Source organism: Perognathus longimembris, chromosome 8 (assembly GCF_023159225.1).
Source record: "Perognathus longimembris pacificus isolate PPM17 chromosome 8, ASM2315922v1, whole genome shotgun sequence".
Classification (NCBI taxonomy): domain Eukaryota; kingdom Metazoa; phylum Chordata; class Mammalia; order Rodentia; family Heteromyidae; genus Perognathus; species Perognathus longimembris.
In genome coordinates, this window is record NC_063168.1 from 61,873,737 (window position 1) to 61,890,328 (window position 16,592).

The following is a 16,592-nucleotide window of genomic DNA, read 5'->3' on the forward strand; positions in this document are numbered from 1 at the left end:
TCAAAAACGGCCCAGGCAGAAAAGTCTGTTAGACTCTTATCTCCAACCAAAAGTGAAGTTGTGGCTCAAATGGTAGAGCACTAGTCTTGAGCTAAAGAGCTCAGGGACAGCATGCCCAGGCCGAGTTCAAGTCCCAAGACCCACAAAAACAAAAAAACTGATGAGTGTTTTTTGTTTGGTTTTTGCCAGTCCTGGGGATTAAATTCAGGGCCTGGGCACTGTCCCTGAGCTTCTTTTGTTCAAGGCTAGCACTCTACCACTTGAGCCACAGCACCACTTTAGGCTTTTTCTGTCTATATGGTGCTGAGGGATCGAACCCAGGACAGCTTCATACATGCTAGGCAAGCATTCTACCACTAAGCCACATCTATGCATCATTTGCCTTTTTGTGAGAAATGAGTAGAAAATCTTGTATATCCCAAGTTGCCTCAAACTCACTCTGTTGCTGAGATGTCCTCAAGTAAGTACCAGCATGCTTTGCCTCCCTCAATATACTAAAAATACCCCTTGTATTTATTTAATTGCTCTCCCCTGTTCTTTTCTTGGTAGTGCTGGGGATTGAACTTAGGGCCTCACATGTGGTAGGCACTCATTCTACAACTTGGCCCCAAACTTGCTATGTCACACCCAGGCATGTTCTGCCATGCAAAGCAACCAATCTTTTTTCTTTTTGTGAGATAGTGTCTTTCGATATAGCCCAGGCTGGCTTTGCACTGTGGTCCTGCCTTGGCCTCTGAAGAACTGATTACAGAAGGGCATTACCATACCAAGGTTCAAATTTTTGGAGGGAGAGGACATAGGAGATCGAATTCAGGGCCTCGTGTGTGCTAGCAGTCTATATCGGAACTATATGCTCAGCCCTCAATAACACCAATATTCTTTTTTTATGAGGAAATTCAGGGCCTCATACTTGCTAGGCAGGTGTTCTTGCTGCTAAGTCACACCTCCTGTTTTTACACTCATTTTTTTTCTTTTGGGTTATATTTGGCATAGGGTCTCACTCCTTGCATGCATGTGTGCCTGGGCCATAACCCATTATCTTATTTAGGTTTCCTGTCACAGCCAGCTCTCAGTTCAAAAGGGAGGTCTCTTTTTTTTCTTTTTTTGACCAGTCCTGGGCCTTGGACTCAGGGCCTGAGCACTGTCCCTGGCTTCCTTTTGCTCAAGGCTAGCACTCTGCCACTAGAGCCACAGCACCACTTCTGGCTGTTTTCTGTATATGTGGTGCTGGGGAATCGAACCCAGTGCCTCATGTATACCAGGCAAGCTCTCTTGCCACTAGGCCATATCCCCAGCCCCAAGGGAGGTCCTCTTGACCTTTTCTGTTTGGGCTAGTCTTGACCCGCAATCTCCGCCTTCCAATCAAATTCACTTTTTGACCTCACCAGATCCTCATAAAAAAATATCTATAAGCCAAATTCAGAAAATCTAAAGAGGGGAAAGATGGATATGAAGTAAACAGGGTACTACTTGGAAAGGTGAGATGGGGAAAAGAGAGGACAAGATGGGGAGGAAATTATGCTACTGTATTCATGTGTGAAAAGGTCATAATGAAACATTTTTTAATTTACAAGAAAAATAATAAGGAGTATGGGGAAATAGGAAAGGATAATAGAGGGAATGATCAAAGTATATTTTATGGATGTACAAGAATATCACAATGAACCCCTCTATTCTACAATTAGTATAGGTTTATGTGTGTGTGTCCATGTCAAGAACCAACTCTAATAACTAAATAAAACCTTTGACAGAGAGGAGTAGAGGGGAGGAGGGAAGAAGAAAAGAAGGCAGGGAGGCATGGAGGGAGGGGGAAGCAGGGAAGGAGTGGGAGGCAGGTATGTATCAATTCAAGCAACTACTTTCAAAACACTGTGTATAAGCTGTCAGACTTAGAAACATAGGATAAGTAACAGACGATTTGCTCAGTTTGAATATTCCATTATAATTTACAAATACCTACTTTCCTTTCTAAAAACTAAAGTTCTTTATTTTTATTTTTTTGCCAGTCCTGGGCCTTGGACTCAGGGCCTGAGCACTGTCCCTGGATTCCTTTTTGCTCAAGGCTAGCACTCTGCCACTTGAGCCACAGCGCCACTTCTGGCCATTTCCTATATATGTGGTGCTGAGGAATCAAACCCAGGGCTTCTGAGGCAAGCACCCTTGCCTTTTCTGTGGTTAAATGGAGAAGAGAGTTTCACAGACTTTTCTGGCCCATCTGGCTTCAAACCAGAATCCTCATTTCTCAGCTTCCTGTGAGGGCCGCATGTTCATGTTCTGCCAATGTACTACAGCCTCAGACCAATATACAGTTTTTTGGAGGGCTGTTATTTCAAATACAAAAACATGCCAGGTACAGGTGGCTCACACTTGTAATCCTAACTACTTGGGAGGCTGATACCTGAAGACTGCAGTTCAAAGCCAGCCCAGGCAGGAAAGTCTATGAGACTCTTATCGCCAATGAACCACCAGAAAACCAGATGTGGTGCCATGGCTCAGGTGGTAGAGTTCTAGCCTTGAGCAAAAAAGCTCAGGGACAGCGGTCAGGCCCTGAGTTCAAGCCCCATGGTCTACCAAAAAAAAAAAAAAAAAAGGGGGGGGGTTACTAGAAACAATTCCTCATTTTTGAGAGAGACTCACTGTGTATCCCACACTAGCCTCAAACTCTCCATCATCCTGCCTCAGCCTCCCAAGTGCTACAATTGAAGTATGTACTACTATGCCTGCCTTAGCAACGGCACTTCTTCGTATATGACATTTTCTTTCTTCTGGGATGCGTTAGATTTCATCTATATTTATTTACTGCTACTACTACTAATAGTAATAATAAAATAGAATTGTGTTATCAGTTGCTTATATTGACCTGGAATGAGATCCACAAATTTTAAACCCAAAAGCAGATGAGATATAAAATGAGTTCCCTAATATTACATTTTCAACATTTATTTTTTCACATCTCAATAATTTAGAAATGGATGGCTGAATAAAACCTGAGTATATTTATTCAATATACAATATGTATGACCTTTATTGCCCTGAGATGCAACTGAATGGAAAAACATAGATTCTACAGTGAGCATAGATGGCATCTTACAAGAAGATTCACTTCTGACCTTTAATTATCTGTTGGAAAAGAAATGAGCCCAAGAATGAAAAGGCAGATTAAGAAGCAAGGGAATGTATTTCAGTGGTACAGTATTTGCCTAGAAAATCTTGGGTTCAATTCCCAGCATGGGGGGGGGGGGGGAGAGGGAGAGGGAGAGGGAGAGGGAGAAGGAGAGGGAGAGGGAGAGGGAGAGGGAGAGGGAGAGGGAGAGGAGGGGTGGAAGAAGGAGAAAGACAGACAGGGTTAGGTAAGTAAGTAGGTAAGTGAGACAGGTCCATGGAACTGGGACTTGAGAGTGACTGTGGGAGATGAAAATGCCAACCATTTTCCCAGACTATAGACTTCCAGCTGCTAGATGGCTTCTTGCTATAAATCCCTTAATTTCCACTTAAGAATTTAGATTATTCATTACAAATGGTTAACCTTTTAGGAACACTGTCACCCAAACACAAATTCTGCATGTAAACTTAGTATTTAAGGAGACAGACAAATATATAACTATGGCATTCTACGTGAGAGTAAAATAGGAGCTTACCTTTCGAAGAATATCTTCAGCTAATGTGAGAAACGCTTTTTCAATGTTTATATTTGCTTTTGCACTAGTCTCAAAAAATCTAATGCCATGCTCCCTTGCAATCTAAAATAGAAACAAAGAAGTAACATTATAAACTCAAGTGTGGGTAACCAAATAGTGATGGTAACACCTTAGGAGAAATATCATTTTCATTCTAAAGGCAGTAGCCTCAAGTAGAATATAAAGCAAACAAGATAGAAATTATCATAAACAATCCTCTCCATACCCTGGGTTTACTTCAGAAATTCTAAAGCAGATATTTTCTTCTGGGGGTAAAAATGAGAAGCTCACTGTCACTGACTTAATTTCTATTTGTCACAGGTTTCTTTCTGATTGTTAAAACTTTGGGAATCATACTAATTGATACATTTCATTAAAATACTGAATTAAACACCTGAGAATCAATTATTTATATTCTCTACTCTTTATAGCTTGAAAAAAATAACCAAAACATTCCTGCCACAGCTTTCATTCCCCATACATGTTAGATATGTACTGCAAAGTACGTACACAAATATCAAAATAATCAAACATTACTACTACCTTTAGTACATCAATTTCAGACATTTTTACCTGTTCTCCTTTTCCTTTAGGAACAACTCTTTTATCATCCATGTCACACTTGTTTCCTAGTAACATTCTTTCCACATCTTCATTGGCATGCTAAAATAGAAGAAATTTGTATTTTTGTACACTGCCCTGAATTAGAGGTCAACATTCTCTGAACATTTTTCTTAATTTTGTTTCATTTGTATAACTTGAATGTTTTAAAGCAATCACCTCCTGCTTAAAAAAAAAATTTATGGGGGCTGGTTATGTGGCTTATTGGTAGAGTGCTTACCTAGCATGCATGAAGCCCTGGGTTCGATTCCTCTGCACTACATAAACAGAAAGAGATAGAGTGCTAGTTTTGAGCAAAAAGAAGCCAGCAACAGTGCTCAGGCCCTAAGTCCTAAGCTCCATGACTGGCAAAAAAATAAAACAGAATAATATAAAATGATTTTTTTTAAAAAAATTGATGTATCCTCATGGAATATTACCCTCTAGAAGAGGCTGTCTACCTTCTAGATTTATTCTCACCATGAGAAAGTACAGGTGAATCAGCATCTAAGACTACAGAATTTTAGACATAATCAAAATCCAGGCCAGATGATTTTGAATTTTACAATGCCTACTAAGGTATAAAAACCTTAACTGAAAAGTTATATAGAGTCATTAAAATCTCAAGTAGATACATTACTAGATTACAAGTTCTCATTCAGAAAAATAAGTTAAAAACAAATGTCTGGACTCGGAATATGGCTTAGTGGTAGAGTGCTTGCCTCACATACATGAAGCCCTGGGTTCTATTCCTCAGCACCACATAAACAGAAAAGGCCAGAAGTGATGCTGTGGCTCAAGTAGTAAAGTGCAAGTCTTGAGCAAAAAACCAAAAAGCCAGGACAGGGCTCAGGCCCTGAGTTCAAGCCCCAGGACAGGCGCACAAAAAAAAAAAAAAAAAAAAAAGTCTGCCCAACAGATTGAATGCTGTTTTTTTGCAAACTACAGAGATCCACCCTAAAATCCACATGAATTTCTAAAGGAACATCAGATAGCCAGAGTCATCTTTTAAAAACAAAAGAAACACAAAATTAACAAAAAAAGGGATCACAGCCAGGCACCGGTGTCTCAGGCCTGCAATCCTAGGAGGCTGATATCTGAGGGTGATGATTTGAAGCCAGCCCACACAGGAAGACTCATCTTCAATTAATCACAAAAAAGCCAGAAATGGAGATGTTGCTCAAGGGGAAGAGTCCTAGCCTTGAGCACAAAAGCTCAGGGACAGCACCCAGGCCCTGAGTTTAAGCCCCAATACCAGCATACACAAAAAGGTAAATGGTAAAAGGCTCAAAATCATAGGACTGTTTAGAAGGAAATGGATAGAAAAAGCTTCAATACACTGCTCTGGCAATGAGTTCCTGGATATAATACCAAAAGTAAAGGCAATAGAAGATAAATTGTACCTGTAATCTGACCTTCACAGGAAAAAAAGAAGCTGGAAGTGGAGCTGTGGCTCAAGTGGTACAGCACTAAGTAGTACTGAGCAAAAACACCCAGGGGAAAGCACCCAGGCCCTGAGTTCACGCTCCTGGACTGGCACCAAAAATTGTACCTCATCAAAATGTAAAGCTTTTATGCAATAGTAGAATGATAGAGGGGTGAAACTGATCGGAACAAATTATAAATATGCAGGGAAGTGTTACAATACCCTGTATAACAAATGTATGAGCAAATTAATTAGTACATTCTTTTGCACAACAAGTATGCTATCAAGAGAGCAAAAAGGCAACTCATAAAATAGGAGAAAACATAGATCCTATAGGGATTAATATCCACAATACTTAAAGGACTCCTAAGACATTCATAAGAGGTATACTTATGTACATGTGTGGAAAATTTCTCGACTGGAAAATTCAGCTCATTCAGGTACTGTACTATACAGGGAGATGAGTTTAGATGACAGGATCTCTCAGTTTCTACATTACTGACATTCAGGTAGCTGGAGGACACTGTTCCTTGTACCGTATGAAACAGCATCCTTTGCTCCTACCCATTTGATTCAAGTAACGTTCTCTTTTTTGCCAAAGTATGATAAACAAAAATAACTTCCCCCATGCCAAATATTCTCCCTGAGACTACTATTTTAGATAAAGGTGCTGTCCATTACTAAATAAATAAGGCTCTAAGTAACTCCAAAAGAGTTTTTCAATACTTTCAATAATTTACCACAAAAACATTCAGAAACCAAGACATGTTTTACAAACACAGGATTGAGTTGTTTTGATACACAAACAGTAACAAGAACCTGTTAATTTTATTTAAAAGCCTTACATTGTAAAAAGCGGGACAGAGTACCTTCTTGTATTAGAGAATGAACAGGAGAACAAGTTTCCTAAGGATTTATCTACAGCTAACTATAACTTTTCTGGTCCAAAGCACCTTTCCTTAAATATTCCCCCCGTATTTAACAATGTGAACCTCTCAAGTACCCAGTCAAAGCAGGCTTTAAAGGGCAGGTCATAGTGAAATGGTCGGGCAGAGGGCAGCAGTAGAGACACGAGGAATAACTGCAACAAAAAGCCATAAGCTATGGCACAGAAGACACACTTTGGCAGACAACTTTACCTTCCACAAAACAGATTGTCTTCGCATGCAATAATATGGCACTACTTTCGGTAGAATTATTACTTTATTAGTAATCTTTTAAATGTCTAGAAGCACTTTGCATTCCTGTAAATTGATCATTTTTATAGTACTGTTGTAATTTTCATCTAGTTAGTAAAATTCCAGTGAGAAATAATTCTTTTAGCAAGAAGCATTGTAAAACCACTGTCAGTACTTTTCTTGAGGTCATGGTAGAAAATGACTGGATAATTTGGGGGTAACTTTTTTTTTTCTTATTTATTGTCAAAGTCATGTACAGAGGGGTTAGTTATAGTTTCATACATAAGGCCATGGGTACATTTCTTGTACTATTTGTTACCTCCTCCCTCATTCCCCTCTCCCACCTCCCTTTCCCTCTCTGGGGGTAACTTAATAAATGTCTTGAATAGTTTTTAGACAGATTGTCGAAAGTTGAGGAAGGAAGTGTTTACTACTCAGTTTCTAGGTCTTACCTCATCTATGTTTCTAAGCCATTTGCTGATGTTTTCAAAACTTTTACCATTGGTGATGTCATATACTAGCATGATACCCATTGCTCCTCTGTAGTAGGAGGTTGTGATGGTGTGAAATCGCTCCTGACCTGCTGTGTCCCTGAAATAAACAACCAATAATTGTATTAATCATTTTTATATTTTACACTTATTATAGAACTCTATCGGGCACCAGTGGCGCATACCTATAATCCAGCTACTTAGCAAGTTGAGATCTGAGGATCATGGTTAGAACCCGCCCAGTCAAGTCCTTGAGACTCCAAATAACCACCAAAAAGCCTGAAGTGGAGCTGCATCTCAAATGGCAAAACACTAGTAATGAGCAAAAAAGCTCAGAGCAGCACCCAGGCCTGCATTCAAGCCCCAGGACTAGCACAAAAACAAAGAAAAATAAACCAAATACATGTATGTAATTCCATTTTAGTGATTTAATTCCATGTTACACGAAAATACACATTTTTGGAAAAATTAAAAACTGTACCACAACACTTAGTCATTTACAGCAAGTTATAAATATAACCTCATTTATAAATAACAAGAAGTATGCAAATGTAGTATTAATTCTTCATACGCCTTAATGCTTTCAAGTCTTAGGTTTAATATCTTACTCCTGTAATTATAAACTGTCTTTTGCTGTCTTCAAACCATGATCTTCCTGCCTCAGCCTCCCAAGTGCTACGAATGCAGTTATGTACCACCATTTCTTTTTTTTTTAACTGTATTTTTTTTGTGTTTTCTTTTTTGGTACTGGGGATCGAACCCAGGACGTTGCACTTGCTAGGCAAGCGCTTTGCCACTGAGCTACATCCCAGCCCTGTACCACCATTTCTTTTTCTTTTCTTTTTTTTTTTTTGGCCAGTCCTGGGGCTTGGACTCAGGGCCTGAGCACTGTCCCTGGCTTCTTTTTGCTCAAGGCTAGCACTCTGCCACTTGAGCCACAGCGCCACTTCTGGCCATTTTCTGTATATGTGGTGCTGGGGAATTGAACCCAGAGCCTCATGTATATGAGGCAAGCACTCTTGCCACTAGGCCATATCCCCAGCCCCACATGTACCACCATTTCTGACCTGTTTTCTTTTTTTTAAACTGTGTATATGTACTAATTTGTGGATATATAGTTCTTTGCAATTGTATTCCATGTATACTTTGTCTACAGTAAGGAGAACTGCTACATCGCCCTTCATGCCTCATAGTTTCCAAACTAGCCAGCTAGATTTTTGTGTCTGTTTATCATGTTTCACCATGTTATTTATTACCAATGGAACCATGTAGCAGGCTACCTATACAAAATGGCACTTAGCACTTTTTGCAGCACAGTACTCTAGAGAGACTATCTGGGGTAGTGTGTGTATTATGACTCTAACTTTTAATGGCTGAGCAGCAATCTATACAGTATGAACACATCACAATTCGTTTAATCATTCACCCATGGAGAATGTATTGTTTCCAGTTCTGGGCAGTTACAGATAAAGTTCTATCAATAGTCATGCACAGGTTTCTGGATGGACATGTTTTCATTTATCTGGATTAAATGTCCAAGAATATTATTTTCAAGTCACACAGTATGTATTTAACGTCATAAGAAACTGCTCAACATCCCCTCGTGGCTGCTGTACGCGACTTAACCAGCAATGTGTGATGTCCTCCTGGGGCTGCATCAGCACCAATGCTGTCATTTTTTTCAAATTGTTTGAACAGGGCTGGCTTCTTGCCAGTATCTCACCATCATTTAAATTTAATTTTCTCGGGCTGGGAATATGGCCTAGTGGCAAGAGTGCTTGCCTCACATACATGAAGCCCTGGGTTCGATTCCCCAGTACCACATATATAGAAAACGGCCAGAAGTGGCGCTGTGGCTCAAGTGGCAGATTGCTAGCCTTGAGCAAAAGAAGCCAGGGACAGTGCTCTGGCCCTGAGTCCAAGGCCCAGGACTGGCAAAAAAATAAAAATAAAATAAATTTAATTTTCTCATGGCTAAAATGCTGAGCTTGTGTGTGTCTGTGTGTGTGTTTGTGTGTGTGCACGCACGCTTATTTGCCATCTATATATCCTCTGCGCTGATGAAATGTCTGTTTATATATTTTGCCCATTTCCTAACTGGATTATTTGCTTTTTATAACTTTTAAGAAATGTTTTACTTGTGTGTCGGTCCTGGGGCTTGAGCTCAAGGCCCAGGCGCTATTCCTGAGCTTTTTTGCTCAAGGCTAGTGCTCTATCAGGTAAAGCCACAGCTCCATTTCTGGCTTTTTGGTGCTTAAATGGAGATAAGACTCTCATGGACTTTCCCCAGCTGCTTCCAACAGTGATCTTCAGATATCGGCTTCCTGAGTAGCTACAATTATAGGCATGAGCCACCAATGCCTGGCAAGAATTTTTACGTACCAGACCTCTGTTGGATATGTAGTTTATAAATACATTCCTCAGGTCTGCAAGTAGACTTCCCTTCACTTAATCACCTCTTTTGCAGAGCATAATAAGACTCGGAAGGGAATTTTTGCAAATAATGCAGAATAAACAAAGAACATTTGCAACTCAACCACAAAAGGTCAAATGGCCAATTTTTTTAAATAAACAATGCTGCCAGTGTCTCATGCCTGCAATGCTGGCCACTCAAAAGGCTGAGATCTGAGGTTCACGGTTCAAAGCCAGCCCAGACTGAGAAGTCCCTGAGACTCTTATATCCAATTAGTTAAGGAGTGCAGCACTAGCCTTGCTCAAAAAGTTAAGAGACAACACCCAGGCTCTGAGTTTAAGCTCCAGTACTCGTTTGTGTACTCATGCATGCACGTGCATGCACGCACGCGCACACACACACACACACATACAGTGCACGTGCAACAAGGATGTGGAGGTATGGCCAAGTAATGTGAGAGCACAAAGCCCCAGTTCAAGCCCCAGTTTAGATGGATGGATGGGTAACTATTGACAGACAAACATAAGTAAAGATCCAAATAGACATTTTTCAACAAACAAATGCCCAGTAAGTATACAAGAGGAAACTCAGCATTATCAGTCATAAATGAAATGGAAATCAAACTCACAACGAGATACTACCCCCATTCTAGGATGGATATAATCAAAGACAATGGCACACATGTTGGTGAAGTGTATAGAAACTGGTTATCTTCATACATTACTAGTGTAAAGCAATAGTCATTCTGTATAAGTATGACCTATCTCCAGAACATTAAATAAACTACTATATTATCCCAACAATTCTACTTCTAGGTATAACCAAGAAAAATAAAACATATATTAAATAAAAAATTTAGGGGCTGGTAATATGGCCTAGTGGTAAAGTGCTTGCCTTGTATACATGAAGCCATGGGTTCAATTCCTCAGCACCAAATATATAGAAAAGGCCAGAAGTGGCGCTGTGGCTCAAGAGGTAAGAGCCTTGAGCAAAAAGAAGCCAGGACAGTGCTCAGGCCCTGAATTCCAGCCTGGTATTGCCAAATGAAAATAAATAAAAAAAACAGACTCCATCTTAAAAAGAAAAAAAAAAGTTCTAGAGCTGGGGGGCTGTAGCACAGAGGAAGAGTACCTGCCTACCATGTGGCTCAATCTTTAGAACTACACACACACACACACACACACACACACACACACACACACACACACACACACACACACACACCATGTATGTCTCAATACAGTAAACATAACTTGGTTCTTTTCTAAGCTTGTTTTTTAAAAAATAGTGCCAGTAAGCCTACTCCCTTAGAGTGGACCTCAACTGTCCTATTTACAACAGTGGCTGGAAACATACCACATTAAAATCTAAGAGTATATAGGATCTGAGCTTCTGGTAGTGTCTAACAACTATAGTGTAAGAGGTATAAGAAAATGTTCATTTTGATTTTGTTCTAAGCATTAACTATTTGGAGAGATCTTCTAACACTTACTGGCTGTTATACACTTCCTCTTGCCCATTCAGTCACATCACACAATTAGCAAATTAGATACATATTTCAGTGTGAAATGTATGTCTAACTTCTCCACTGACACTATAGACAGAGCAAAATGGTAACTTAGTTAAACCTACATCAATAGTACCTAGCTAGTTTTCTATTACAATGTCGGGAGTAATGAAATATCAGTATAGAAGATAACATATTAAAATTGGCCCCTTTGAAAAGAAAAGCAATGACTGTTTTGTGTTCCAGGTAAGTTTGCTTTCACCAAGGCACACTACTCTCTGTCCCTTGACTGCTGTCTCCATCTCTCTTATACCTAATCATTTTCTTTCTTTTTCTATGATCACCTCCCTTTGATTACTGAGTGTTCTGTATCCTATTTTCACCTGTAGCTTTCATGCTTGCATATTTCAGCAAAACTGTCTCTGTCCTACAACATAACCTTGAACTTTCTTGATCTCAAATGATACTTTTGAGTCATGTGCCTGAAGGCTCAACATGCCAGCCTCCATCAGCTGTAGACAACGAGCAATTTATTTTGAACCAAAAAACAGGATCCTTGCGCCTCACTACCTCTAGATACCTGGTAACCCTGAGCTCAGGGCCACAGCTGCTTGCATACTGTACACTGAACACACTGGTTTTAAATCTGCATACACATACACCCAATCCAGTAGGTTCAAACTAGTAGGCCCTAAACACATGTTAAATATCTGAAGAACAATTATACATTTTCACAACTTCCCTTTCTGTCACAATGCAAGCTTCAAAGTTTGTTTTTAAAACCATTCAATTATTGCCTATTATTTCTTCCTAGTCTACTTACCATGACCGGGTTTCTAAAATTATATAAGCCAGAGAATTTTCCTTACATAAAATAAGAGTTACAGCTGAATGTTGTAAAATAGTACTTTTCCCTGTGACATGTCATAGGAGTGATATGTCCCCTGGAACTAAAATAGCTTGTTTCCTTAATTGTCAGTCTCACATGTAGGGTCAGGGAAGCTGTGTACTCTGGCTGCTGTTATGTCAGTTATTTTTAGTCTGGGCACTGACAGCACTCAACAGGCCAGAGGCAACAACAATCTGTTCTGCAAGGCAAAGGCCACAAATTTCATAACATTTGGGGTTTTGTTTTGCTCTACTACTTAGAGCTATAGCTCCACTTCATTTTCTGGTGCTTAACTGGACCTAAGTCTCACTCACATATTTTCCTGCCTGGGCTGGCTTTGAACTGCCATCCTGAGATCCCATCCTCCTGAGTAGCTAGGACTACAGGTGTGAGCCATCAGTACCAGGCCCAGAGTAATAACCGAAAGCAAAATAGCTGGTGGCATGACTCCAGTGGCAAAGCACCTGCATAGCAAGCATAAAGGCTTGAGTACTGCCAAAAAGAAAAAAAAAAAGTTACCAGTTGGCAGATGGAAATTATATATGAGAGGAGAGTGAGCAGCACACAAAGATAAGGTCAGAAAGCTGGGTAGCAGCTCACTCTATAAATGGTGGGAAGGAATCTGAACTAGCATTTGAAATGCAACATAGTCAAATGGGTTATCTACATAAGGGAAGTAAAGACAACTACAATCACGTTGTTTTGAGAAAGATAAATATAGTCGTTATATGGAAAAGCACTGAAAGAAGGGAAGGAGTGTGGATCTGTTAGGATATGATAATCTCTACAAAGTCCAAGGAAAAGGTAAAAGTGGGCAATGACAAGGGGTTACTTTGAATAGAAAAGAACTATATATGGATTCAAGATACAGTTTAGGGAGAAAAACAACAGGGCTTTTGCTAATGAACTGGATGGGGGAGTTAAGGGAATAGGAAGAATCATGGCACCCTAAAGAAGCAGATGGTTAATCCTTGCACAAAAGGAAACTTCTGGCTTTAGGTAACTAAATGATGTAAAATTTGCTGCTGGTACAAGATACAAATGTTGACACTTCTTCAAAAACATGATTTGTTTTAAAACAACTACTTCAAGATAATAATTTAAAAAAGAAACAAAGACAAGGTAGGTTTGAAGTGAACTAGTATGGTTACTTTTCTGATAAATCAACTATTCTATGGAAAATCTAACTAGCAAAGTATATTGTGGTGGAAACTTTCTGCAGACTCAAGTTTTTGAAAGCTTTTCTCTATCAAACAAGTTAAATTTAGGCTTGGAGGGAGACCTACCTCCACCCATATGTGACAGATAGGTGGACAGATTCTTGAGGGTTAAAAAGACCTGAATATAATTCAAATAAAGAAAAATAAGACAAACCTTTAGCACAGATTGAAAAGTTTCCAAGACTAATATTTAATTATTGAACAAGCATTTTTCCATGCTGAAATGAGTCGGAATATATTTATCTGAGTTAGAGAGATATACATCACTGTGCTTTTTAAGTAATTGGAAGCAAAGCACTAAAGGTGAAGATAGTTTTGAATTTCAAGGTATCCTAAATGTAGACTAACTGGCATTTCATGCTTTTTTTAAAGCCTTCCTGAATTACTATAGGTTTCTCTCTTGTGTCTTTAATTTTGAGCAACATGAATTCTTCCTCTCTGAAATGTTAGCATGCAAAAGCAGTTTATCTCAAGTAGCTCTGTTGAAAATGCCTAAAATTAGCTCATATCTGTAATCTTAGCTACTCATGAAGTAGAAATATGAGGATCACTATTTGAAGCCAAGTCCAGGCAGAAAGACCCTTATCTCCAATCACCAAAAACCTGGAAGTGGAGCTGTGTCTCAAGTTGTAGAGCACTAGCCTGAAGGAGAAGGGAAGCAACAACTCAGGAGCTTAGAACAGCACCCAGGCCCTAAATTCAAGCTCCAGGACCAGCATTAACAAAACAAAAGGTCCAAAATTAAACAACTTTTAAGAAATGTTGTCATTCGTGTGCTATGCTTTAGTTTTATAGATATGGTAAAGACTTCTTATAGATGAGTATTTTTCTTTTTAGATAGTATGGTGATTTGAACTCAAGGCTTCATACTTGCTAAGCACACACTCTGCCTAGATCAGTCTTAAGGGCCTCTGAAAGACTTAATAGTCTACATGAGATCTACATGAGAAAGAATACCACTGAGCTACATTGACCTGTCATTATGTACATCATTTATGTTTTTACCAAAATTTAAAGCTTCTTTCGAATAACCAAACTACAGTCAACTTGAACAATTTTAGCATCAATCTAATAATTTTATTATCCACATTACAATTTTATCATCTGAAAGTTAAAAATACGGAATACGTCAAAAGTCTGCATAACACGTGCATGGACTATGCTGATTTCTCTTTATGTTTCTATTGTAATTGCTGAAGTGATTGCCCTAGTCCTTTTAACAAGAAGTTAAAAACAAAGTTGGGTGCTGGTGGCTCACGCCTTTTATCGAGCTACTCAAAAGGCTAAGATCTGAGGATCACAGTTCAAAGTCTGCTGGGGCAGGAAAGTCTGTGAGACTCTTATCTCCAATTGACCATCAGAAAACCAGAAATGGAGCTGTGGCTCACAGTGATTGAGTGCTAGCTTTGAACAAGAGCTCAGGGACAGCACCCAGGCCCTGGGTTCAAGCCCCACAACCAACAAAAATAAAATAAAATAAAAACATTTTAAGGATAATACTTTAGCTTAAGACTTTCAAAGCAACAAAAAGATTGGGGCTGGGTATGTGGCTTAGCGGTAGAGTGCTTGCTTAGTATGCACAAAGCCCTGAGTTCGACTCCTCAGCACTACATGCTAGCCTTGAGCAAAAAGAAGCCAGGGACAGTGCTCAGGCCCTGCGTCCAAGCCCCAGGACTGTCAAAAAAAAATTTATAAGAGAACTTTTTATATTAGATGACTGTTAGTAAAGCATTGTACCAAAGGCTTTTACACCGATTATTTCATGCAATCTTCATTCAGGTGATAGGTAGCATTAATTCCGTTTTACATATGATGGAATAAAGCCTAAAGTCACTTGCCCAAGTTTACAGGGTAAGTAAAGATAGATCTTACGAATCCAAAGTCCATAGCAATGTATTTTTTCCCATTGAATAGTTACTTGCTTTATATATGGAAGCTTAACAAGATCTAAACAACAAGGAAGAATTTCATTGCCAAATCTTAACTTGGCATTTTGCTATACAAAGTAAATAAATTAGCATTACTTACCATATCTGTAGCTTGATCTTTTTTCCTTGTAATTCAACTGTTTTGATCTTGAAGTCTATTCCTGTAACAAAAAAAGGGGGGGGGGATAAATTCTAACTGTAGCTTTGTTCTTGGCTATAGTAAAATCTATCAGAGTAAAAAGGTCACAGTGATGAGAATAAAACAATGAGAGATGAGGTCAAAGAAAACAGTAGCCAGAAGCTAGAGTTCAAAGATGAACTGGTACTTTAGAGTGCTCGGTCTAGCTATAGAAGCTAGGAGAAGCTTGAGGATTGAGAATATCAACAACATATATAAAAAGGTCCTAACTTGGAACAGAGTTTGCGGTATGTTTAATGAATTATCAAATTATATAAGCTTTTGATTGTTTGGTTCTGGATATTTGCTAAGAATGTAACCCTGAGTAAATGTGTCCCCAACTTTAAGCCTGAGTAATGAGATCCAGGATGATAGAAATAGCTCATAAAAAGAGATTTTAAAATCGGCTAGAAATGTGGCCTAGTGGTAGAGTGCTTGCTTCATATACATGAGACCCTGGGTTCAATTCCTCAGCACCACATATATAGAAGAAGCCAGAAGTGGTGCTATGGGCTCAAGTAGTAGGGTGCTAGCCTTGAGCAAAAAGAAGCTCAGGGACAGTGCTCAGGCCCTGAGTTAAAGCGAGCGAGCGAGAGAGAGAGAGAGAGAGAAATTTTAAAGTAAAATCTAAGAAATTAAAATTTAATAATTGGAGACTGTAACACCACTTTCTTACTAACCAGTTTTTTGAACTATGGAAAGAAAATGAGTAATACAGGAGCTGGGAGTGTGGCTTAGTGGTAGAGTGCTTGCCTAGCATGCATGAAGATTCCTCAGTACCACATAAACAAAAAAGGCCAGAAGTGGCACTGTGGTTCAAGTGGTAGAGTGCTAGCCTTGAGCTAAAGAAGTTTGGAGACAGTGCCCAAGCCCTGAGTTCAAGCCCTAACACCAACAAAAATAAAATTCAATACATTTAAGAGTACTGAAATCTCTGGGTGATGGTGGCTCATGCCTATAATCCTAGCAACTCAGGAGCCCGAGATCTGAGGACCAATACTGAGGTTCAAAGACAGCCCAATCAAGAAAAGCCATGATGGGGCTGGGGATATGGCCTAGTGGCAAGAGCGCTTGCCTCGTATACA

At 39.4% G+C, this 16,592-nt stretch overlaps 1 protein-coding gene across 1 annotated transcript in view; it reads right to left on the reverse strand.

Moving 5' to 3' along the window:
* The window catches only part of Rab10 (RAB10, member RAS oncogene family), a 55,781-nt gene that overhangs the window by 5,139 nt on the left and 34,050 nt on the right, over positions 1-16,592 (reverse strand). Inside the window, exons 2-5 of the mRNA XM_048353288.1 lie at positions 15,430-15,490; positions 7,334-7,472; positions 4,251-4,340; positions 3,639-3,740 (exon numbers count right to left, since the gene is read on the reverse strand). Coding sequence (XP_048209245.1) covers positions 3,639-3,740; positions 4,251-4,340; positions 7,334-7,472; positions 15,430-15,490 — 392 coding nt within the window. The remainder of the gene's footprint in view (positions 1-3,638; positions 3,741-4,250; positions 4,341-7,333; positions 7,473-15,429; positions 15,491-16,592) is intronic.